The sequence below is a fragment of the Protopterus annectens genome, chromosome 12.part0 (assembly GCF_019279795.1).
Source record: "Protopterus annectens isolate FY-2018-M chromosome 12.part0, PAN1.0, whole genome shotgun sequence".
Taxonomy (NCBI): Eukaryota; Metazoa; Chordata; order Ceratodontiformes; family Protopteridae; genus Protopterus; species Protopterus annectens.
Genome location: NC_056746.1, coordinates 15,189,637 through 15,215,665, shown reverse-complemented (window position 1 = coordinate 15,215,665; position 26,029 = coordinate 15,189,637). Strand labels below are relative to the sequence as shown.

The 26,029-nt window shown below is 43.1% G+C and overlaps 1 protein-coding gene across 2 annotated transcripts in view; it reads left to right on the top strand.

The window, feature by feature from the left end:
* TSR2 (TSR2 ribosome maturation factor) overlaps positions 1-24,249 on the top strand; it is a 112,609-nt gene extending 88,360 nt beyond the window's left edge. For both annotated transcript variants that reach the window (XM_044089058.1, XM_044089059.1), the window contains 2 exons: positions 10,407-10,595; positions 23,735-24,249. In XM_044089058.1, coding sequence (XP_043944993.1) covers positions 10,407-10,595; positions 23,735-23,875 — 330 coding nt within the window. In that variant the 3' untranslated portion in view covers positions 23,876-24,249. The remainder of the gene's footprint in view (positions 1-10,406; positions 10,596-23,734) is intronic.
* Positions 24,250-26,029: the final 1,780 nt, after the last annotated feature.

Genomic DNA, 26,029 nt, shown 5'->3' with positions numbered 1-26,029 from the left:
TACTGGTAGCAATTGTTGCAGGATCAGAGGGTACGGCTATATCAAAGCAGACTATTTCTAAATGGATAAGCCACTGCATTCGTTTCTGCTATTTGCACCATGGTAAACCACATGCCCAAGGGGATCAGATCCCATTCCATCAGTGCTGCTTCCACTTCAGCAGCTTTTTTCAGGGGGGTCCCAACCAAAGACATTCTAGAAACTGCAACTTGGAGCTCTGTTTATACGTTCACAAAGTATTATCATTTATCTCTCTTCTCTAAATCTAGGGCAGGCTTTGCCACGGCAGTCCTGTAGGGCCTTATAGCTGCTGCTAATGCTGTTTAGTTCCATCCTCCTATCCATAGCTTTGGGATTCTACCCAAATGTAATGACTGCGACAGTGAAACACTAAGAACATAGTACAGTTGTGTACTCTTACCATAAATGTAGATGTTAGAGTGTATTCACTGTTGCAGTCCAGGTTACCCACCCGCCATCCCCCATTCTATACCTTTTCTTTCCTTCACTGTACTCAAAAGCCTTTGTGGTGTATTTGCTTTTAGTTGAAAGTAAATGTTATGCTTCTAAAGTGCATTTATATATTTACTGTTTGTTTATATATTTTTGCTCCCCATTTGGGGGGCAGCTGACATCTGGGGCAAGAAAAACTGATTCAAGTGGAGTTGGCTGCATGTTTTATACCCCTGATGACCTGATGTCATAGAAGAGGAGACAGCAACCTATGCAGGACCCAAGACTTTTATTCAGGCCAACTGAGGGCAACCTGCCAGCAGATTACCCAAATGTAATGACTGCAACAGTGAGTACACTCGAACATTTACATTTATAAGTGTGCACAACTGTACTTTCTGACACCTTTGCTAAGTGTAAGCATGGGCCTGGGAGATGAACCATTTACATGTTACCTGTTTCCCTTAGAGACATAGGTGCCAAACCAGGGATGAATTTCTGGTCTCCCATCCAGTTGTCCAAGTTGTACTTGAATTAGGTTAGGGAGGAACTCTGCTTCACATGGATGGGGAGCCTGTTCATAGACTGGGTAGTCTCTGGGATATATATGTATCTCTCCAGCAGGTCCTATTTATATCACAGGCAAGGTTTAAGTCTTCAGAATGGGTAATTCTGGTGCTGTTTATTTTGTGATATGCAGGAGGTCCATCAGAGTGGGGTCCTGAGAATGCCCTGTATTCAAGGCATAGATCTCCCCTCAAAAACCTGTAGGAGACCAAATACAGGGATAGGGCCTTGAGGTGGGCTGCATTGGGCATATTACTTATGTCCTGTATTCTTTTAGTGAGGAACCTATGTGAATGTTCTAATTGTTGGATATGCCTCGTTAGGTACATACCAAAGGGGGCACTGTACTCAATAATAGGTCTGAATACAGAATACAGTGGAACAATGACTTCCTTGGACTTGGGTGCCATACCTTTGTTTATAAGTTGCTCAGCATAGAATGATTTCCTCACCACTGTAGACACGTGATAATCAAAGGCTACATTATTATCTGTGTATGTCCCCAAGTCCCTGACTACTGGGTCAACTCTAAGGGGTGTGTTGTCAATATAATAGTTACCAGGGATGGATGACTTCCCAAAGGATACTATTATGAATTTCTTGGCATTTAGTTTTAGTCCATGGGTCTGACACTAGTTGTTTGTGTCAGCCTGTCCTAGGTAGAACATTTGTGTCAATGTGAGATTCAATGCCCGCTCTTAATTTGCAATCATCTAAATTTAGGCAGCCAGAGACCACGGACATTGGCCTTGACTTCTGAGAAGTAAATGCCAAAAAGGAGCAGTCCATGGACTGATCCCGGAGGGACTTCACTTGTGACTGGCCCCTTTGTAGAGGTGGACTCCCCAATTCTAACTTCCTGAGTCCCGTCTGTGAATCGGTTGGCTATCACCATGTGACGTACGGGTTTGTACCTAACCTCTTGAGTTTGTCAACAATGCCCGAGTGGGGTATTGTGTCATATGCCTTGGCCAGGTCAGGGTAGGCAGTTTGAATGATTTTGCCCTCATCCATTCCTTTGGTGACTTTCTCAAATAAGTCCACCAGGTTGAGTAGGCATGGTCTGCCCTTGACGAAACCAAAATGGGTTGGTTCAGTGTCTGGAGGTTTACTTTATCTCTTACCATCTCCATGATTCTTTCCATGGCATTGCATATAAGACTAATGAGACTTGTGGGTATGTAGTTTCCAGGGTCTGTAGATGGGCCCACCTTTGTGCAGATGAATGACTGTTGCCTTTCTCCATTCATGCGGCACAAAGCCTGATCGGAGGCTACAGTTAAATAGTTATGTTTCATACTATTTAGAAGGCATCCTGGGATATTGTCTGGGCCATTGATGCAGTGTTCTTGGTCTTAGAGCATTACGGATCTGTTCCCTAGTGATAGTAGAGAGAGTTATATTTGATATTTCCTGAGGGAAGGTTGAGGGGGGAGTGGAGTAAAGTTGGAGCTGAATTTATCAGCCAGGAGGTTTGCTATATCTTCTGGCTCAGTATGGGTGGCTCCATTTACAATGAGCTGTGCACACAATTGTGTACTGCCTTTAAGGTAGGGGTCCAGGTTTTATTTTTACTTCAAAGGACACCATTTTGTGGTCTGGCCTTACCAAGGAAGGCATTACAGTAGAGGATGTGCAGCAGTCTACCATATTGGTGAGGACCACATCCAGTATGGTTGCACCCCTGGTTGATGTATTGACTATCTGGCCTAGGGAGTTGGTGTTTACAAAATCTAGGAATCTCTGCGCATGTACATTTGGTGTCGTATAGGATTCCCAGTTAATAGTGGGGTAATTAAAGTCACCCATGAATATGGTATTAGATGGTTAGTGTTTCTAATAAGTTTTTAAATACATGGTATGGGTTTCCTCTGTCATAGAGGGGGACCTATAGCTTGCAAGGAAGTGGTAATGGATTTTACCTATGGTGATTTGAACATGGAGCAGCTCAAGTGCATTGTCCTGTTTGACCAGAATTGAAATATATTTATTTATTGGTATAAATAGAGACGACTCCACCTTTAGTCCCTGCCTGTGAAGTAGCTGGCCTAAATGTGTGGAAGGCATTATAACCTTGTACTGTTGGTGTGCTCTCTGCAGCTTTAAACTATGTCTCAGTGACTGCACAGACATCAGCATTCTCTACGTTAAAGAGAGCTTCTAGGGAGTGGAGTTTTTTAAGACTCCTAGCATTGAGCAGTAACCTTTGTTTTGATTTGCTTTGTCAGAAGTACTTTGTTTGACATCACCTAAAAAAAGACGCTATGGGGGAAGACAATGTTTTGGCCAATATTCAAAAGTCTAGAGGAGAGAGGTGCAGACCATCCCTGGCAAAGCAGCATGGTCTGTTGACCATCTCATTCTATGTTGACAAATATTGCACCCCTTTGGAATGACACCAGAAACTAAGCCAATTATTGAAGTCAATCATCTTTTGTTCATATTGTGGTATCATCCTTGGAGAAGGTAGAATGCTGCTCAGTGCTGGGCTCATACCAGCCTGAGACACACACTCCAAGATCTCCACGATGTCTCTCTTCATATAATCTAGGGAGGCACGTCTCAGGTCATGTACTCCCACATGAGCTATGACTGAGTCGTATTGGTAATTGTGGTTCAATGGCCTGAGTGCATGTGTAATTGGAGGCACCTAGCCCCGATAAGCAGCTTGACAGTAACTTTCTCCTTACTCAGCCTGGTGAATGGGATGTCAGTGTGTCTCACAATAGTCTCCATTGACTATAATGTTGGATTGTGTGGTGACTTGCCTTATGAGCTTAGAGGCTGCATGAGATGTAGCTCTATGTGCTGATGTGGGTGTTGTTTTGAAAGAGTGCATTTGGGGCTGCTGAGGGTATTTGTTATGTGCACTTCATCTAGGAGGTCTTTGTGGTTTACGAAAGTTACATGTAAGTGCCTCAGCAAATGTGGGTTTATATGCTCACTTTGAATTGTACGTGATGGGTGCAACATGTGTGCTACTGACAAACCTTATTGACATTAGGAGTACTTTTATGTGAGAGCTTTGCCTCCAGTGACATTGTGTAAATCTCTCGCATACCATATCAGAGAATTAACTGGTTGTCAGTATCACTTCGGGGATACTGAGGCAAGAACTTGTGGATGTTCACCGTGTTTCACTGTTGCAGTCATTGCACTTGGGTTATCCTGCTGGCAGGCTACCCGCAGTCGGCCTGAATTCCAAAGTCCTGGTCCGGCGTCGGTTGTTGTCGCCTCTTCCCTGACGTCAGAGCGCCAGGGGTATAAAAGATGCAGCCGACGCTATTTTCTTCAGTTTTTCTTGCTGCGCGGTGCCCGAAGCAAAAGCAGTTCGCAAGTGACGGTCGGCCGACTCCGGATCTGAAATTCAATTTTGAAAATCTCAGAAGTCTTCTATAAAGCTAAGTACCCCATTGGGGAAACTTTTCTTGTTTCAGACCGATGTCAGAAAAAGTTAACAATTGTATTTCTTGTGGGAAGCAAATACCTCATAAGGATTTTCATTCTTACTGTATTCCTTGCCTAGGCCCTGACCACAATGCTGCTAGTTGTCATTTTGTGCTAGATTTAACCAATGCACTATTAAGCATCGGTACGATTTTGCTTTTCATTACTTTGGCCGAAAGTTTAACTACATAATGCCGTCGGAACAGCCGGCGACCGGAGTTCATAAAAAGCGCAGGGAAAAAGAAAGAGACAGGCATCCGAGGTCCAAAACCAACGACGAAGCCTCTTCTAGGCCAGTCGCCAGTTCGCCGGTTCTCAGTGAGGTGCTTTCACAGCCCCTGACACCCGCTACCTCAGACCCACAGGCCGCCTCCGACTCCCACGTGGAGACAACTAGACCTCTGGATACTCAAGGTGTTGGGCCTTCGGAAACTAATCCCTCAGATGGGTCCGGAGCCGCTTTATATCAAGCCAACTTCTGCTTCCAAAACAAAGTCTAAAACAGTTTTAAAGACTAGGAAGTAAGTACAGCATTCTCCAGGACAGACTTCCATGCCTAAGAAACAGATGCTCAAAATGGCCGAAGACCTAATTACTTTGATCAGGGGTTCCCATTCCCCTCCTGATAGGAGGCCTAGGCAAGACACTGAATATGATTCCTCTGATCAGGTTTCCATTTCCTCTGACTCCTCTTCAGAACAGAGATACTCTGTTCCTCCCTATGAGGATTCTGATGCTGAAGAATCTATTCCATCAGCTTCTCCTGAGGATTACTCATTTGGGTAAACCTTGCATACCATGAGGGAGCATTTCCACTGTGAGAGCCAAGATTACTCAGACTCTAAGAAAAGGCTCGGAGGCTTTCTTTTATTACCTCAGCACAGACCTCTTGCTATTCCACCTGTTCTAGACATTGTAGATGATGTATTTTCAGAGTCAGGCCTGTCTCTTGACTCTTTACCTCCTGCACCTGTTAAGCCAGACAGATACTACAGGGTACCAGATTCACATAAATTTCTATATAAAAACCCTGCTGCTGACCCAGAAACTATTTCTCAGGGTCCCAAAGGGGTCAAGGCTGCTACTGCAAAAAACCCTGTCCCCTCAGATAGAGATTCTAGGGCACTGGACAGATGGGGAAAAAAAGTTTACACTTCTGCTACATTGTCTGTAAGGGCTTTAAATTGTCAGTTTCATATGCTTAAATATCAGCAATACTTAATGTCTCTGCTAAACAGAAAATGTTGACAAATTCTGAATGTTCTGAGAACAAGGAAATGCAGGATTTATTGCATGCTGCTGAACAAGTGGGAAAACATACTTTGCAATGTGGTTATGATTCACTGGAGGCCTCTTGCAGGGCTGCTGTAACAGGTTCTGTCATTAGAAGGCATGCTTGGTTAAAGGAACAGACTCTGCCTGATATGTTAAAGCAAAATTATTGGATGCTCCATTGCAGCATGATACTTTATTTGGTGTTAAGGCAGAAGAGGTGTTGAAGAAACTGGAGGATAAAGCTAAATCTACGCAGACAGTAAAGGATTTCTTACAGGTACAGCCACCCAGATTTAGCAGGAACTGGCCTTCTAAGAATTGGTCCTTTCCCGTGTCAGACAGGCCACAAAGAGGCAGATACAGATGCCCTAGACGCAGACAACAGCCCTAGGGCTCATACAGGCCCAAACAATGGGGTGCTTCTACCTCCAAAAGTGGAGAAGACAAATCACAGCCATATAGGAAACCGTCCCAATGACTTCCCTCTGCCAATGCCAAGCATTTATCTTTTGGCAGCACCCTTAGGGGGAAAGCTAGCACTTTTTTCACAAAATTGGCACATGATCATCCAGGATAAATGGGTCTTAAATATAGTCTCTCAGGGCTACAGGTTCCACTTTCACACCCTTCCAAAGGCAAAAGGTATGCCAGACCTGCCACACAATCAATGGGCAGAGGCACAAAAACAAGTTTCATTTCTCATGGACATGAGGGCTATTCAGCCAGTACCTCAACAAGATCAGGGACAATGATTTTACTCAAGACTTTTCTTAGTACCAAGAAAGGACAAAGTATGGCGACCAGTTCTGGACCTGTCTATTCTAAATACTTTTCTGGACATTCCGAAATTCAAAATGTTGACTCTGCAGCAGCTTCTGCCTATGCTGGGCAAGAGAGCTTGGCTTGTAACTTTGGACCTAAGAGGCATACCTGCATGTCCCAATCAGACAGTCTTGCAAAATATACCTCAGATTCATAGCTGGCTCAATGCACTACCAATTCTCTGCATTGACCTTTGGCTTATCTACTGCACCCAGGGTCTTCACAAAATGCCTGGCACCAGTAATTGCATTTTGCAGACAAAGAGGAATTCAAATATATCCCTACTTGGATGACTGCCTTATTCAAGCAGAGACCAAAGACATTCTACTAAAGCATCTGGCGTTTGTAAAAAGATTACTAATTTGCCTAGGGTACACAGTAAACGAAAATAAATCAAAACTAGTACCCTCTCAAGAGATAATATTCCTGGGTGCAAGCTTAAATACAACTGCCCAGATGGCTTATCTCACGCCAGACAAAGGCAACTGACTTCTTACTTCAAAAGCATGGCAACAAAGACCCAGTTATCTGCAAGAAAAATTCTGCAGGCTCTGGGCTACATGGCCTCCTGCATTCTGCTAATTCCATATGCAAGACTGCATGTGAGGAAACTACAATGGTATCTAAAAAAGTGTTTGGACTCAACATTGCCACAGCTTGGAATCAATAATTTCACTCATTCCCTGCCTACAACAGGAGTTCCGATGGTGGGCACAGGCCTGTCACCACAACAAGGGACAGCCATTCACTTTACCCACAGCCAGGCAAACACTAACAACAGATGCTTCAGATTATGCCTGGGGGGGCCCACATGGCAGGAAAATGTATTCAGGGCACATGGTCCCCAAGCCAAAGGCATCTTCACATCAATCAAAAAGAGATGCTAGCTGTACAAAATGCCCTGACAGCCTTCAAGGACCTACTTCATCCAGGACAACTGCTGATAAAGACGGACAACACCATAGTCATGTGGTACATAAGCAGGGGGGGGGGGCACACATTCCTACCCCCTCTGCAGGCAAGCCATGATTTTGTGTAACACAGCATTGACTTACCAAGTATACCTGCAAGCACAATTCCTGCCAGGAAAAACAAATGCACTGGCAGACGAACTAAGCAGAAACCTCATGGACCCTCATGAGTGGAAACTGGATCCACAAATCTTCAGCATGATAACAAGGAAATGGGGATGCCCAGACATAGAACTTTTTGCTTCCCCTCACAACTGCCAACTTCAGAGATTCTGCACAAGGACGTATCACAAATGGAAAGTGGATGCTTTGTCATTCAGCTGGAACACCCTTACAGTATATGCCTTTCCTCCACTGCCTCTCCTTCCCAAGGTACTCCTAAAGGTCAGACGAGAAGCCACAAATGATACTGATTGCCCCAGATTGGCCTCGCCAACACTGGTACCCAATCCTAAGGAGCTTGTCTGAAGGCCCTGCCTGGACATTGCCTCAAATTCCTCATTTACTGACCCAACAAAACAATCAGATCCTGCACAGCCAACTCAGAACCCTAAATCTAGCTGCATGGCGGATAGTGTAACCATTCAGAATACACCTCTCTCTAAAGCGGTTATGGATATTATTTTGGAGGCCAGGAGGCCCAACACCAGGAAATCTTATGCAGAAAAATGGAAGAGATTCTGTGCTTGGAACCAGGCGCAAGGAATTGATACACTTGTACCAAATATTCCTCAGATTTTACAATATCTGACTGAGATGCTGGACAAAGGCCTATCCTTCTCATCAATTAAGACCCATGCCTCTGCCATTTCAGCTCACTACAATACAGAACCACCAATTTTTTCACATCCATTGCTTAGGCAGTTCCTCAGGGGGGGCCAAAAACACAAGACCCCCAAGGAGAGCACCAATACCTGTATGGGACCTCAATTTTGTCTTGGAAAAACTCACACTGCCTCCTTTTGAGCCAGCCAATACAGCTGAGATAAAATTCTTATGGAAAACAGCTCTGCTCCTAGCAATAACTTCAGCAAGAAGAGTCTCAGAGCTACAGGCATTAATGGCTGTGGAACCTTTTATTATCTTCATCCGGACAGGGTTTCTCTAAGAACAAACCCAACATTTATGCCTAAGGTAGTGTCCAGTGTGGTTCTTAACCAAACCATTAATTTGCCTACTTTTTATCCAAACACACAGAATAAAGGGGAGAGACTTCTGCATTCTTTGGACATACACAGACAGCTACGCTTCTACTTTATCAAAACTAAAGCTTTCAGAAAGACTGAGCAACTTTTAGTGGCATATGCTGCAGGATCACAAGGAAAGACCATCTCAAAGCAGACTATTTCAAAATGGATAGGACACTGCATTCGTTTCTGCTATTCACAACATGGCAAATCAGTGCCTAAGGGCATTAGACCACATTCTACCAGGGCAGCAGCCACCTCAGCAGCCTTCCTCAGAGGAGTACCAACCAAGGATATTTTGAAGGCTGCAACTTGGATTTCAGTGCACACTTTTATTAAGCACTACCACTTGCCTCTTTACTCTACTCTAAATCCAGAGCAGGCTTTGCCACTGCAGTTCTGCAGGGCCTTATAGTCACTCCTAATTCAACTTAGACCCAGCCGCCCTACCTCAGCTTTGGGATTCAACCCAAGTGTAATGACTGCAACAGTGAAACACGATGAACATAGTACAGTTGTGTACCTACCATAAATGTAGATGTTCGACTGTATTCACTGTTGCAGTCCAGGTTACCCACCTACCATACCCCCTTCTTTGCTGGGACTTTTCTGTACTTCTCTATCGTATACAATCTATGTGGTGTATTTGCTTGTAGATGAAGGTATTGTTTATGTTAGTGCATGCTTTTATTAGCAATGTTTTTTTAGCCTACCGTTTTGGGGGCACCTGACATCTGGGGCAAGAAAAACTAACTAAAATGGCGTTGGCTGCATCTTTTATACCCCTGGCGCTCTGACATCAGGGAAGAGGCGACAGCAACCGACACCGGACCAGGACTTTGGAATTCAGGCCGACTGCGGATAGCCTGCCAGCAGGATAACCCAAGTGTAATGACTGCAACAGTGAATATACTTGAACATCTACATTTATGGTAGGTACACAACTGTACTATACTTGCTGTCTACCAGCTAGGAATCGGCCATTATTTGTATAATCTGTTTTTTCCTACTTTTTTGCATTTCTTTCAGCCTTTCTTTCTGTTTGAGGTTTAACAGTAAAGTTCATTTAAATTGGTGTTTGTTAAATGCTTATTTGTATCAGTGTTAGTTTTTGGCCCTTCACCATGTGACTGTTAATTTTGGAATGGGCGGATTCTTCTGTCACTGCTCTTCATTCTTAGTGCCTATTATTTCCATCCGTGATGGTGCATCTGCCACCAAGTGGCCAAGCTCATTGTTTTGCATTGCTCTGTTTAAGGGTTCAGGGTGCTGTCTTACACTGACGAATGCCTTTGTGTCAGCACTAATGCTGATGAATCATTTAATGGTAGAAAACTCCAGGCAGGAGAAAGTTCAGTAAAGAACTAGGATGAAAGAATGATTCCTAAACTTCATAGGCACCGTACCATTAACCACTACACTTCCTTAAATTATCCCAGCCCTTTCTATCAAGTTTCACCCTCTGGAGAATCATTCTGAAGGTCTTGTCATGGAGAAACGGTGTCAGCCAGCCCATATACATTGGAAAATCAGATGACACAGTTGCGGCGAATGCACTCTGAGAATGTCAAGCAGTCAGGGGACACAGATGAATAAAGAGAATGATAAAGTATTTCTGACTGTTACGACGTTCAGAGTTTTGTTAAAAGCGAGCTTGATTAGTTTAACTTTTGTCATTGATTAGGTGGCTCTGCAAATCTGTACGTTTTTTAGCCAGTGTCGAATGGGCAAAGAAGGAGAGGTCAGGCAGAAAATTGCTCAGCTCTCTCGGACACATTCTAGTGTGGAACTGAAGATAGTGAAAGAAGCAGGGCATGAAGAGAGTGACGAGAGTGAGGAAGATGAAGATGAAGAGGAAGATGAACAGATGGAGGTACAGTTTTACATTGTGAATTTGACATTGTGAATGTCTGTGGTAATTAATTTAGCTGTTGGTCAGAGTAATATTAGCAGTGATTGCCTTCATATGCTTTCTTTTATGTTTGTGTGTGGAATGAATACTAAATGTGCTGAGATTATTAGTACTAGGAAGGTATAAACGCTGCAGCTGACATTGTTTTCATTTGTTATCAAGGCTATAGTTTAGCCACAACTGTTTACATTTCCTCGCAGATTATTCACTTGAAAAGCCAATGATTGGATGGATCTTTCGTCCGAGTTACCATCTCATGGACTTAGTCATAGGGGAGCACTACTATTTCTGTAGTTGTGACGTTTTTGTGCTTCAGCTTTGTCCAGTTTGAGTAGTAAACAGACTAGACTACAGAAGCAGCAAAGGTGTTTGTTGGCAGACTCCGCAGTAACTGTCCCTTGTCAGAGATACTTTAGTATGCTACTTGAAATGTACTGTAGAAATGATTGAATAAGTAAATATAGCAAGAGGAAACTGAAATGTGTTGCCAAGGCTAGAAGTTGGAGCAAGAAGTAAATGGTGATGTAATTTTATGAGGATGTATACTGCACTATGGTGAGAAGAATATTTGCAGTGAATAGGAATGTGAATTTATTGTTTTTTGACAAACCTCTATTTGTGACAATGCCATATAGGTTATCATATGTGTGTACTAGGCTAATGGCCCTGGAGCCTTTACAAGCCTAGCCCATAGGATTACCCTGGCATTGTGCCACCCAACCTTAGTTCCCTAGTGCCTCTGTCGAGTAGAGCCACTGGAGTGATCCCCAGGGTGAATTTTCTATTTCCCATCCACTCATCAAGATCTCTCTTGAAGAGGGCCAGTGAGGTGCTCTGCTTGACATGTATGAGAAGTCTATTCCATAGCATGAGCAGTGTCTGGGTTATGAACCTGTCCCTCCAGCATGTTCTGTTGATTGTGGTAGTGAGATTGAGGTCTCTGGAGCATATGGTGCGGAGGGATTGTGTTTCTTTAGATGTAGTATTTCTAACAGAGCTGGGTCAGACATGGCTTTGTAAGTCGAGCAGAGATCACCTCTAAGTAGGCGATGTGAAACAGAGAATTTTGAGTCTGTCCATATAGGACAAGTGTTTAAGGCCTAGGATCCTCTTTGAGAGGTACTTTTGTGGGCTCTCCACTTGTTGCAGGTGTCTAGTGAGGTACATGCCAAATGGGGAATTGTACTCTATTATTGGCCTAATGGGGGAAGAGTAGAGGGGAGACAATGACCTCTTTCTTCCTGGATGCAAAACCCTTAGTAATGAGATGTACCACATAGAAGGACTTTCTGACCACAGTGGCAACATGGTGGTCAAAAGAGAGGTTGCTGTCAACCTGTGTTCCCAGATCTCTTATAACACCTTCTGGGTTCAGTAGACTACCATCAATGTGGTAATGCAAGGGAACCAGGTTTTTCCCAAAGGGGATGAAGAGACATTTTTTGGCATTGAGCTTAAAGCCATGGTTCTGACACCAGTCGTTGGTCTCATTGAGGCCTTTCTGTAGGATGTCAGCATCACATGGGAGCTAGCTCCCAACTTGCAATCATCTGCAAACTTTGTCAGCCAGAGTCCCTTCGTATTGGCCTGGACTTCAGAGAAGTAGATACCAAACAGGAGAGGACCCTGGACTGAACCCTGTGGGTCTCCACTCGTGACTGGTCGGCAGTCTGACTTGGAGTCAGCTAATTTCACACTGTGGGTTCTATCTGTGAGCCAGTTTGCAGCCCACCTAGTGATATAGGGGTTGATGCCTAGCTTAGTAAGTCTTTCTATGATTCCTGAGTGGGAAATGGTATCAAAGGCCTTGGCCAGATCAAGATAGGCTGTATGAACCACCTTACCTTCATCCACAGCTCTGGTGACTGATGCAAAGAAGTCAACCAAGTTGAGCAGGCATGATCTACCCGTCACAAAACCAAACTGTGTATGAGCCAGAGTTTGGTGATTCCCTATATCCTTGTTTATTTTATTTATTTATTTTACATTTGTTGACCACGCTGGTCCAACTGGATATATGTCCATTTTCAGGGGAGGCCCGGGGAGAAAAGCTCCGCACATCAGAATAGTATTTACAAAACACAGGTACATTACCAAGTTTTGGCAAGTTATAACAGTTCATTACATTTTAGCTTATGGGTAAGAAAAAACATTCCTAGTTACATAACAAGTATGGATATACATACAAAAATATATAAAAGTAAGTAAAATAGAGCACTATAAAACTAAAAAGTTACACAAGAGTTTGTGCGAGTAAGAAGATTAGTGTCTGGAGACAAGGGAGATGGTCTGTTTTTTCACAGGGGCATAATCATTGTGATTTAAGGTATGGTTTGAGTTTGGTTTTAAATAGGGTAATTGAGGGTAAGGAGGTTAGGTCATTAGGGAGGATGTTCCAGGTTTTACCCACTGTGTTAGAGAACAGAGAGTCTCTGGCCAGATTGTTGGTTTTACCTATCTGTACCAGTAATTTATTTGATGAGCGCAGGGTCTTCAGGTTATTGTAGGGGGTGATTAGGTTAGAGAGTATTGGAGTATTTGTAGGTTGATACAAGATCTTATGAGCAATAGTTAGTTGGTTCAATAGAATAAGATTTGACAACTCTAACCATCCTAGTTGATTAAGATTGTTGCAATGATGGGTTCTATAGGTAGACCCAGTGGCAAATCTGGCAGTATTATTGTAGGAGATAGCCAGCTTGTTCAGATTGCTTTTACATAGTTTAGTATAGATAGGAGATGCATATAGTAGGGTTGAGATTAAGTGGGTGCGGGCAATAGTGGTCCTGGCTAGTGGAGTCAGAAAGGGTTTGATCCAATAGAGGGAACCTAGTTTCTTGTTTACTGTTTTTATAGTGTTGTTAATATGGGGCTCAAAAGGTAAGGTTACTATCGATTAGTACTCCAAGTAGTTTTGTGGTAGAATCGGGAAATATGGTAGTACCATTGCTAGATGTAACAGTGAAGTTCAGTGGGGAGGCTGTGCAGGTAGGAGTGAATAGTAGCATTTTTGTTTTGTTTGGGTTCATTATGAGACATTGGTGAAGGAGCCAATTCTCTACTGTGCTAAACACGTCTTGGGTTAGGGACGGAAGTTGTGATGGTGAAGAGGCTGCGCATATTCATGCGGAATCATCCGCGTATTGGATACAGGTAGCTTGAGGTAATACAGAGTGTAGGTCATTTGTAAAAATAGAAAAGAGGAGAGGGCCCAATATGGAGCCTTAAGGGACACAAAGGGCAATTGGGAGGTGGGAAGACAAGTTATTCTCCCATAATACAGCCTGTTGCCTGTTATTAAATAGGATTGGAACCACTGTATAGCAAGTGGATCCAGTGAGAAGCTTTAAGTATGTTTATGAGTAGCCGTGGATCCAGTGAGAAGCTTTAAGTATGTTTGAGTAGCTGGTGATTGACCATGTCAAAGGGTTTTGACAGATCAATGAAGAGGGCGGAAGATAGAGTGTCATTATTACGATTTTTATTAATGCAGTGGATGGATAAGAGAGCAGAGGTAGTGCTGTGAAATGGTCTGAAACCATGTTGGCAGGTAGCCAGTAGGTTGTTTTCTAGTAGGTGGTTTAATAGTTGCTTATGAATGCACTTCTCCATGATTTTTGCCAATGGGGATAATATGGCTATAGGCCTATAGTTAGAAAAATCTCTAGAATTACCATCTTATGCAGGGGGTGATATGTGAGATTTTCCAGATTGATGGAATAGTTCCTTCAGAAATAGTTCTGTTAATGAGGATGGATATGGGGTAGGCTATAGATTTAGCATTTTTTGCAGGTATTCTGCAGGTAGTAGGTCTGCAGAGAGGGTGATGGTTTTAAGTTTCTGAATAACGGTGCAGACAAGGGATGTAGGAACAGGTTGGAATTGAAATAGCGGGGGGCTGTTAGGGATATCAGTGTAAGAAGATATAGTGTCAGGGGATAGCTGATTTGCCAGAGATTGAATGGTGTCTGTGAAGAAAGTGTTAAAAGAATTGGCAATTTGGTTAGGGCTGTTGAGATTAGAGCCTGAGCGGGTGGGTGTAATTGAGCAAACTGGGTGTAAAAGTTTGATACCAGACCAGAATTTTTGAGGTTTATTTCGGTGGGTTTGTTGGTGGTGACAGTAAAGGTTTCTTTTATCTAACAATATGGCTTTTTTAGTTTCATTTTTTAATTGTCTAACTTTAGTTGATCTGTTGGGCATTTGGTTGTCCGCCAGCTAGCCCAGAGTTTTTCTATGGAGGATTTTTTGTTTGGTAGTTTTGGAGAGCCGTGGGGCTGGTTTAGCCCTACTTCTAATTATCCGTGTTGGGGCATGGTAGTCTAGAATGGTTAAAAATTTAGAATTAAAGTATTTAACGGCGTCTTTTAAAGGTAGGTGTTTCAGGGGTGACCAGTCGCAAGCTACGAGTTCTTTTTGAAAGCTGTTGGGGTTAAAATTTTTGTTAGACCTTATTTTCTTATAAATGGTTGAGTTTGGGATGTCACTGTTATACCTGATTAAGAAGGTGAGTGAGTGATCACTTATATCTTCAGGGAGGGTACCTACTTTGTAAGATTGGTGATGACTATTTGTGAGAATCCAATCTAGGGTGCTGTCATTGTTATTATGTTTATTGGTTCTAGTGGGGGATGCAATGATTTGCGTAAAACCATGTAGATTGATATGGGTAGAAGGCTGTTCAGATGTACAACACCTCCGGTTTATATTAAAGTAGCCAAGAATTATGGTTTCTTTGGGTAGGTGGTGGACAGCCAACTTAGGATAGCCTCTCGGGTGTTGATATTGTTGCCTGGGGAAAGGTAGATACAGATTATATAAATGGATTTACATTTGTTGAGTTGAATTTTGGAGATAAGAATTTCTGCATTGCTAGTTAGTGGAAGTTTAGAGTCTATGGAGGTCACTTGTAATTCAGATTTATATAAAATAGCTACTCCACCTTTCTTAGCATTACAGTCAAGTCTCAGGCTACTGTAACCTGGGGGAATAACAGCAGTATCTTGTATTGTTGGCTTGAGCCATGTTTCAGTGAGACAGAGGATGTCAAATGAATGTACATCCATGAGGGTGTGTAGGTGGGCAACTTTTATTTATGCTTCGAATATTGAGATGGGCTATCAGGAGAGAGTTAGGGGGTCTGGTAAGCAGGTGTGTGTTAATAGAAGTTGGGGTGTTAGGGTCTGTGGTAGTGGTAGAATTTGGGCCAGGGTTTGGGTGTATGTCACCATCAATTAGGGAGTGGACTTGTATTGTCAGAGTGAGAGTTAAACCTTTACATATTAGGTTCTGGGGTTTCCTAGCTCTAGGGCTGTAGTATGTAATGTGAGTGAGTCTATAAAATTTGGCTGATAAATACTTCGGTGGATAGGATGTGTGATTATGGCTATGAGGGATGATACGTGCTGGTGTAGAGGTTTGCTTCATGGGGTTATGAAAGTGTAGGCAGTTAAGGTGTTCATAGAAAGTAGGTAGGTAAGGTATAGCTAAAATAGGTAGGAGTGAAAGTAGGATTAAGGGTTTCAAGTGTATAAGGGTAGTGTTAGGTGGCATTGTAGAAGTATTTTGTGTAGGTTAGTATACAGGGATGAGCACAGTTAGTCTAGTAAGATAATGACTAGTGGAAGCGGGTTGTAGCCCTTTAAGGGGTTGGAGGATGTGATTGGTTGTATGGATAGGGGGTGTGGTTAGTGTGTATAAATGTAGATGCACTGGGGGGGGGCGGGTGGAAATTGGGGGCACGGTAGGGGAGCGGAGTGAGCCCGCAGGGCGAACAGAGTGGGTAGAGCCACAGAAGGAATGAGCCCTGGGAGAACAATCAGTGGAGAGCTGATTGCTAAGGTAAGTGTAAGTGGAGAAAGGTGGGAGGTAGGAGCCTTGATGGTAGGGATAGAGGGCAGGGTAGCTAAGTGATATAGAGTAAAAAGATAGAGGGATAGAGTGGGACTATAAGTCAACAAGCTATGAATACTATATTCTTGTGAGCTGTGTTTCAAGACAGAATGATAGATCTAGGACAAGGGCGCCATCTAGTGGCCAAAGACTGTAGGAGGTTTGTTTATTAGGTCCATGATGATGCATTCCATAGCTTTACATATCAGACTCGTCAGGCTAATGGGGCGATAGTTCCCGGGGTCTGTAGTCGCTCCTCCTTTGTGGCGAGGGGTTACTGTAGTAGTGCGCCATTCGGTGTGGGCAAAGCCTGTGATTGAACAGAGCACACAGGTGAGGTGTCAGTTCACTCTGTAGTTCATGTAGAACACAGCCAGGGATACTGTCAGGTCCATAGAAGCTGTATTCTTGGCCTTGGACAGTGCTGTTTTAACCTATGCAGCAGTAGTACTGGGTGCCTGGCAAATCTACTGGTATTGTGATTGGTCCTGGGGGGGGGTAAAGTTAGCACTGAATGTATGATTTTTTTTTTTTGTCTTTGTAGCCATCTCTTGCACAACATTTTAAGGTATATTTACTTGTTAGGTGTGAAACAGTAGTACTTTTTATCAGGCTCAAAATTGTAGTTCCAGGCCACTGTAACAGGGATTGCTATCACACACACAAACCTAGATTCTGACCGAGTCTTAAGGATTTTTATTGAACTCTTGTAGGAATCAGTTGGTCTTCTCAATTGCTTTACTTCCTTTGTAGTTGTAAACATCTGGGATGTGGTTACGTTTCCATGCTTGCAAGTTCTGTCACCAAACACTCATGCCAGGAGTCACTAAAATCTATGATTATGCTCTCCCCTACTATACATTATTCCTGTTATGCAGTTTGTGTTTTCTGTTTCTGCAACTTCTTTTTTTCTCTACTTTTGTTTTTATCTTTAGGAATGGTCATTAGAAATTTATTTTTCTAATTTTCTGTGTTACTTTTGTTTCTAGTTACGTTACATTGGCTGTCTAGGTTTTCATAGGATCAGAAGAAGTTACTAGGCTAATGGCACTAGGGCCCTTACAAGCCTAGCCAAGTTACCCTTGTTACTACCATCAACACCTATTAGGCTAATGGCTTAAGGGCCCTTACAAACCTAGCCAAATATAACCTGATTTTACCCAATGTATTGCCCCTAGGAGCAAAAGGATGGCATGGATTTGTGCCTGTGCATTGAGTATCTCTGAGATTGCCCCCATCCATAAGGGGCATAAGCATGGCCTTGTGTGAATTTGCGATTCCCCATCCATTGATCCAAATTATGTTTGAAGAGGGCCAGGGAAGGGCTCTGCTTAATGTGAGAAGGAAGTCTGTTTAGAAGAAGGGGCAATCTCTGAGACACATGTTCATAGGTTGATACTAGGCTATTGGCCCTAGGGCCTGTATAAGCGTAGCCATAACAATTCCCTAGCTAATTCTTCCAACACTATTTACTTCCCTGGACCCCTGTCTAGCAGGGCGACTGACGTGATCCCCAGGGTGAATTTCCTTTCTCCCATCCAGTCATCAAGGTTCCTTTTGAAGAGGGCCAAAGAGACGCGCTGCTTGACATGTATGGGCAGTCTATAGCATGTCCAACAGCTCTGGGTTTGACATGGCCTTGTATGTTAAGCAAAGATCGCCTCGGAGTAGACGATATGCAACAGAGTGTAGTTGGAGTTTTTAAGGCGGTCAGCATAGGGCATCTGCTTTAGGCCTGTGATTCCTTTAGTGAAGTATTTCTGCGGCCTTTCCAGTTGTTGCAGGTGTCTTGAGAGGTCCATACCAAATGGAGCATTGTATTCTATAATGGGTCTAATGAGGGATGAGTACAGTGGGACAATGACCTCCTTTTTCTGCATGAAAAGCCCTTAGTGATGAGGTGTGCCACATAGGATTTCCTGATTGTTGTGGCGATGTGGTTATTGAAGGTGAGACCACTGTCCACCTGTGTCCCGAAGTCTCTTATCACACTTTCGGTGTTTAGTGTACTGCCACCTATGTAGTAATTCACGGGTACATGTTTTTTCCCAAATGGGATAACTATACATTTCTTGGCACTGAGCTTGAGCCCATGGCTCTGGCACCAATCATCTGTTTCTGTAAGGCCCATTTGTAGAGTAGCCACATCATTTGGGTATTCAATAATGGCTCCCAGTTTGCAGTCATCTGCGAACTTTGTTAGCCAGAGTCCCTTAGTGTTGGCCTGTACTTCAGAGAAGTAGATGCCAAACGAGAGGTCCCAGGACTGAACCCTGAGGTACTCCACTTGTCTGGAGCTGGATTTGGAATCGGCTACTTTTACAGTGTGGGTTCTGTCAGTAAGCCAGTGGCAACCCATCGAGTGACGTAGGGATTAATGCCCAGCTTAGTAAGTTTATCTATGATTCCAGAGTGGGGGATGGTGTCAAAGGCCTTGGAGAGGTCCAGATAGGCTGTGTGGACTGCCTTACCCTCGTCCACGGCTCTGGAGACTGATTCGAAGAAGTCAGTCAGGTTCAGGAGACAAGATCGTCCCTTCACGAACCCAAATTGGGTGAGGTCCAGTGTTTTAAGGTTGCCAATGTCTTTGTTTAGAAGTTCCATGGGACAGTAGTTCCCGGGATCCAAGGTGGATCCCCCTTGTGGAGTGGGATAACTGTAGCTGTGTGCCATTCAGTGGGCACGAAGCCTGAGGTGAGGGTATGATTATGTCTTTCTTTCCAGCATGTTTTGTTTGATATGCTAAGTTTAGATTCCTAGATCAGATGACCATCATGCTGTTTGACTTTTATGGGTGTGTAGCAGCTCCATCAAGGCTGGATTTGTGAGAGCCTTGTAGATCAGGCATAGGTCACCTTTTAATAGTTTATAGGAGATGGAGTAAAGGGATGGTGCTGTTGTTTACACCCTGTAATGTTTTTTCTTTGTGAGGAACCTCTGAGGTTGCCCCAGCTGCTGTAATTGCCTAGTCAAGTACATACCAAATCCCGCATTGTACTCCGTTGTTGGCCTAATGAGGGCTGAGTACAGCCGAACTATAACTTATTTGGATCTGGATGCCATACCTTTACTTATAAGTTGTGACACATAAAAGGACTTCCTCACCACTGTGGACACATGGTGGTCAAAGTTCGGGCTATCTATCTATCTGTATACCTTAATATCTCACCTCTCCTAGGGTTGTGCTATTGATGTTGTAATTTGCAGGGTATTTGACTTCCCAAAAGTTATGCTAATGCATTTTTTCACATTTAGTTTTAGGTCATGATTCTGGCACCAATGATTTGTCTGACCTAGACCCTCCTGAAGGATGTCTGCATCGCTGGGGGATTCGGTGATTGCCCACTTTCGGTTGAAAGTTTGTGAGCCTTAGTTGGTGACCATTTTTAGAATGGGTGATTCGTTAAAGATGGGTGATTGATGGCGTTATTGCATTTTTTTGACTGGTCTGTTGAGGTGTCAGTTATGTGACATGTGACATTTTTCACGGTTACCATTTTGATTTTGTTTGCTACAATGAAGTTTTTTTCCCCCGAAGTGTCTTCAAGGCATTTATTTGGCTATTTAAATTTTCTAAGCAGATACTTTTTTTTTTTTTTTTTTTAAATTAAGTTTGAGAGTTGGTTATATTTCCAATTTTATTTTTTAATGACTGTTTTCCCAGTGGAAATATGACTCTTTGTGACCCATTCACCCTTCTAGCAGGGGTATTCTAGGGAAATTACTTCTATGCTGGAAGCACTATTGCAGAATTCTGATTTAAGTGAATAATTCTTCATTCCCCTATTTTATAATCATAAATAGTGTATACATTGTTACTTTTGATGTGTACATTCATTATGCTTGAATTATGTATGGTTCCAGCATATTGCATACTGGAGAAAATGGGAAACAACCTAATGAAAAAACTTTAAAAAGCAAGAGAATCCTCCGCAAAGAACAAGTACAAACACCAAATCAACTGACATATTCAGCCCAGCCATGGAAGGAACTGAGTGCAAAAAAAAAACGAAATGCGCAACAATGGATGTAATAAAAATGCTTTTAATATAGTTGGTTATGCACTTCCGTCCCTCTTGCTGCCGAGACTTTTTCAGAACTTTTTCTTTTATTGTAGAAGCTTTAGTGAGACTGAAACAGGCAACCTAGTGAATAAAGTAAGCCTGTTCTTTTCTTGTATTATAGGATCATGGGATCATAGGAGGTTACTAGGCTAATGCCTCTGGGGTCCTTTCAAGCCTAGCCAAGGGTTTATCCCCAAAAAAGAGCCCTCAGTCAGCACCTGTCACCCCTGTCAATGACAGACCAAGGTGGAAATTTGTGGTTTCCCATCCACTCGTCAGGGTTGCACTTGAAGAGGGTCAGCAAGGTACTCTGTTTGACATGTATGGGAAGTCTATTCCAGAAACAGGTAAGCCGCTGTGAGACAAACCTGTCTCTCCAGCAGGTTTTGTTTATGTCGCATATTAGATTTAGGCCTATCGAGTGAATAATGCATGAGTTGTTAGACTTGCGGATATGGAGCATCTCTAATAGGCCAGGGTCCGATATTGCCTTATAGCCAAGACACAGATCACCTCTGAGCAACCTGTGTGATACCGAGTAGAGCGATCGTGATAGCCTGTCCACATAGGACAGATGTTGGAGGCCGTGGATTCTCTCTGTGAGGTATTTCTGTGGCCTTTTTCAGTTTGTGCAGGTGTTTGGAGAGGTACATGCCAAACTGGGCATTATACTCAATTATAGGCCTAATGAGGGGGGAGGAGTACAGAGAGCCAATAACGTTTTTTCTGGATGCAGTCCCTTTACTTATGAGATGAACCAAGTAAAAGGCTTTTCTGACCACTGCCGCCACATGATGGTCAAATGTGAGATGTTGTCAACCCGAGAGGGTTGCCGTTGATGTGGTAATCAGTAGGGGGCCATGTTTTTGTCGAATGGTATGATAATACATTTTTTGTTTAACTTAAGGCCATGACTTTGGCACCAATTATTTGGAACTGTGAGACCTCTTGCAGTATGTTACCATCATTTGGGGAGTCAGTAACAGCACCCAATTTACAGTCATCCGCAGACTTGGTCAGCCACAGGCCCTTTGTCTTTGCTTGGACCTCTGAGAAGTAAATCCCAAACAGTAGGACTCCCAGGACAGATCCCTGGGTGAACACCACTAATGACAGGTCTGCTGTTGGAGGCGGTGGTGCCTTTTTTAAACTTGTGGGTCCTATCAGTGAGCCAGTTGGCCACCCACCTGACGAGATAGGGATTTACGCCAAGTTGTGTTAGCTTTTTGATGATGTCTGAGTGGGTTATTGTGTCAGAGGCCTTGGCCAAGTCAAGGTAAGCTGTGTGTACTGAATTTCCCTCATCCAGGCCCTTGGTGACCGACTCAAAGAAGTCACCCAGGCTCAGTAGGTAAGATCTGCCCCTGACGCATCCGAATTGGGTGGGATCAAGTGCTTGACGATTGCCTATGTCCTTGTTTATGAGAACCATAATAATACACTCCATGGCTTTACAGATCAGACTTGTCAAGCTAATGGAACGATGGCTTCCCTTGTCAGTAGTGGCACCACCTTTGTGCAAGAGGATGACAATGACAGTTCTCCACTCTGCTGGAATGAAGCCTGTAATTAGCCTGTGATTGAATAGGGTGCTCAATGGTGAAGCTAGTTCTTACTGGAAATGGTGCAAATACAGCCTGGGATACTATCGGGTCCCATGGAGGCTGTGTTCTTTGCCTTGGATAGGGCCTTTAACACTTGATCTACTGAGATGTGAGGTGTGGGACAATTATCGGGGATGTTGAATGGGCCTTTGGGAGGATAGGGGGGGTGAAGTTGGCTAGCATGGTGGCTAAGTCAGCAGGATCAGTGTAAGTGGTACCATTAAGTACTAATTTGGAACAAACCTGGGCTTTGCCATGGAGGTTCCTGACATAACTGAAGAAGGACTTGTGGTTTTCCTTTGTTTTGGAAGGTAGTTTGAACCCTTAATTAAATTTGTAGGTTTTCACTAGTGATCTAATTTGCTTGTTGAGGCTGAGGAAGGAGTTTTTCCAATTTGGAATTTGTTCCTTTTTACCCTTGGATAACAGTTTCTTCCTTTTGTTGTAAAGACTGTTGATAGAGGATGTCCACCAGACAGGATTGTATTTCCTTGAGGAGCAGGTTTTACTTCTGTTGGGTATGGCTGAGTCCATGCAATTGTACAGGTGTTTATATGCTGCATTGGTGTACTGTTCAGCACAGTGTCTGCATTCTTTGAGCGCGGTGGTGTGAAGCTACTGATTACCTCCCTTAGGAGGTTGTACTCATCGTTTGTGAAGTTTTTTTTAGTCTGGTTATGGGAGGGGTTGAGTGGGTAGAAACTTTGAGACATACCAATGATCTAATCTCATCAGGGAAGAACATACTCTGGGAGTGGTGCAGCGGTCGGCCATGTTTATGTAATTGTGCTTATTTTAATTTCATGTACTGCCCCATCTGTAGCTGGAGGTGGCTGAAAAAATGCTGTTGGTCCAGCCTCTGTCTGTCTGTGTCTGTGCAGGCATCCATCTCTCTGATTGTGTTTCTACTTTCTGTGGGATAGATCTCCCCTTTCCCGAGTGACTTCACTTATCTTGTTTACATGCATGTAATGTTTTAGAAGTTTCCAAAGGAGTAGCATGAAGTGGGCTACCCTAGAATATTAAACATTTTAGAGAGTGAGGGCATTTTACGATACCCAACTTTTACTGTCCTTTGTAAAACTGTTCGGAATCATTTAAGCTATGGTCTATCCAAGTATCTTACATTTCACATATTCACCCCCCCCCCACAAAAAATAAATACATTTAAAAAGGATAGAGAGATAAAAACCACTGTGTATGAGGCCTGTCCTACCCTAAATGTTGCACAGCAACACAAGTACATTTTTGTACCCAGTTGAAGGCAGAAATCCAAGCTTACTCATCAAGCCAGCCTGTTTGGTTATGCAGCACTGCTGTAGTAGGATGATGTACTTTATTTTGAAACTGCACTACTTCTAAATTGGTCGGGAAGTGTGCATTTTTGTACTAGGGTTATGTTACCAAGCCCAAGTACACATTGGAGTTCAAAACAAAGAACGAGCATCTGTAACACTTGGGTGCAGCAAGCCAGTGTTTCACCTGTTCAATTGTATAAATACTGATTTTTTTTTTTCTTTCTGTTTTTATCCCTTTCTAGGTTATGGAGTGTGAGACTAGCTCAACTGTGCAGTCCTGCCAGAGTGCACCTTCTGTTTCTGAAGGTACCAACCCACCTCCAACTTTTGAGGAGAATAACATGGAAGATGGCTGGACTGTTGTTCGAAGGAAGAAGAAATGAACATTGTGTGTAAAGCCTTAGTAACCCATCATTTATGTATAAAATGTAAATAACGTGGGACTGCAGTTGTGAGCTCTGAAGCTTGATTTTTCACATGCGGTATAATATCAGTGGTACCAGCACACTGTTACCACGAAACAGAAATAAAACAGGCTGTCATCAACAGCAGCATACTTTGAAACAAATCACAACTTTTGATGTTATCAGTATGAACTGATAAAACTATTCTGCACAGACTGTTGGGCCTTTATGTCCTAGTGAATCTGTTACCCTTCATTAAAAATGGAGGAGAAAAAAAAGCTACAAGTTCACTGGAAAACAGCTTAGAGTGACAAGTTTTAATATTTTTAATAAAAAACTGCAGTTGTTTTAAATTGCAACGTGTAATATGTTTTAACAACTTGGATTATCATTAATTTAGTTTTTACCTTTTGTAGATTTGCAGTAACAAAAATTTGAGAATAACCTTTTAATCTGATGTTTTTTCCATTCATCACTGATGGGTTCGGTTCCAAGCCCCTCGGAACCGTGTCAGCCTAATACCAAGCTCGCATACACCAAAAACTCTCAAGCTATGCTGCTACCCACAGTGCCCTTCTTCCTGTTATTTCAGATCACGGTTGCCCCATAGCCATATAGCAGCATTTCACCAAGCTCTCAAGCTAAGTGGTATTTTTCTTGATATTTTCTGGAAATTTGGATATATTTCTCTTATTTAGTCACTCTCTAAATCTATTTCTTTCTACTTCACTCCTTTACAGTTATTTGTAACTTTCCTAACTAGCTCTTCCCATTGGGTAATTCTTTTTACCATCGTTGGTACGCCCTCTCCTTACCCTTGTGGTATATCTTGATACCATCGTTGGTATCTTCTCTTCTTTTCTTTCTTTCCTTTCTAGGTGTTTGATGTTCTAGTTAACTTGCGATGTGTGTTTGTGGAAATGTCTGATTAAAAAGGGACTTCGGGGTTTAACAGTGCACCTCTTACAATGGTAAACTCCAAAACAGCGACTCTCACGATGACTGCGTTTATGGTCTGGGGGTTTCTCATCTCTCTCTTAAACCCCCTTTTCAAATTTGCCAAAGTTTGTCAGCGGACGCTGAATGAAAAAATAAATTGATTTTGAAAGGCCTTCTTGCTTCTCCTTTCTCAGAGGCCCTTTCTGTTGGAGGTCTCAATCCCTCCAATGAAGGACAAGAAACGTCACCACTCTGATCCCTCTTCACTGGCTGGTGATAGGAGTAAGACACCTAAACATAAGACCCACAAACCTTCCTCGGAGCATAGACTTGCCATTTTGGCTCTGACTACTGCTGATGTTCTTCGTGTTTCACTGTTGCAGTCGTCACACTTGGATTATCTGCCTGCAGGTAGCCCTCAGTCAGCCCAAATACCAGAGACTTAGTATTTCTGCGTCGGATGCTGTCACTCCAGGACTGTCGTCAGGGGTATAAAAACAGGCAGCCGACAGTATTACATCAGTCTTTTTTGCCGAGGAGCCAGAAGCAGAAGCAGTTCGCAAGTGCCGGTTGGCCGCTACTTGAGTTTTCGTTTACGAATTGAATCATCCTGAAGTCTTATAAAGTGAAGTACCTCATTGGGGATCCTTTTTTCTTGCTCTAACCGATGTCAGAAAAAGTTAAGAATTGTCTTGCCTGTGGAAAGCAAGTACCTCACAGAGATTTTCATTCTTACTGCGTCACCTGTTTAGGCCCAGACCACCACGTGCCTCACTGTCGAGACCCTTTCGGAGTCTGGTATGCCGCGAGACTCTTCGTCTATGGAATCTGTGTATATCTCTACCTTGGTTAGGTCCGGAGCTGCTGAGCAGGCACCGGTTTCTGAGGAAGTTCTTCGCACTACCCATGTTCGACACAAACTATTTCAGTCCGGTCTAAAACTACCGAGTTTCTAAGGCCAAGAGTACATGATACACCTAGAAAACTGACAACCAAAGCGCATACAGCTGCTCCAGTGCCACAACATAAAATGCTTAGAATGGTAGAAGACCTTATTGTGCTGATTAGGGGAAGTCGGCCTTCCCCTGCTAAGAGAAAGAGACTAGTCCCCAGCAGCTTCAACAGACCAAGAGTCTGATGACTCTGAGGTATCTGATTATGAAAAAATGCCCTTATCTGTTTATGAGGATTCAG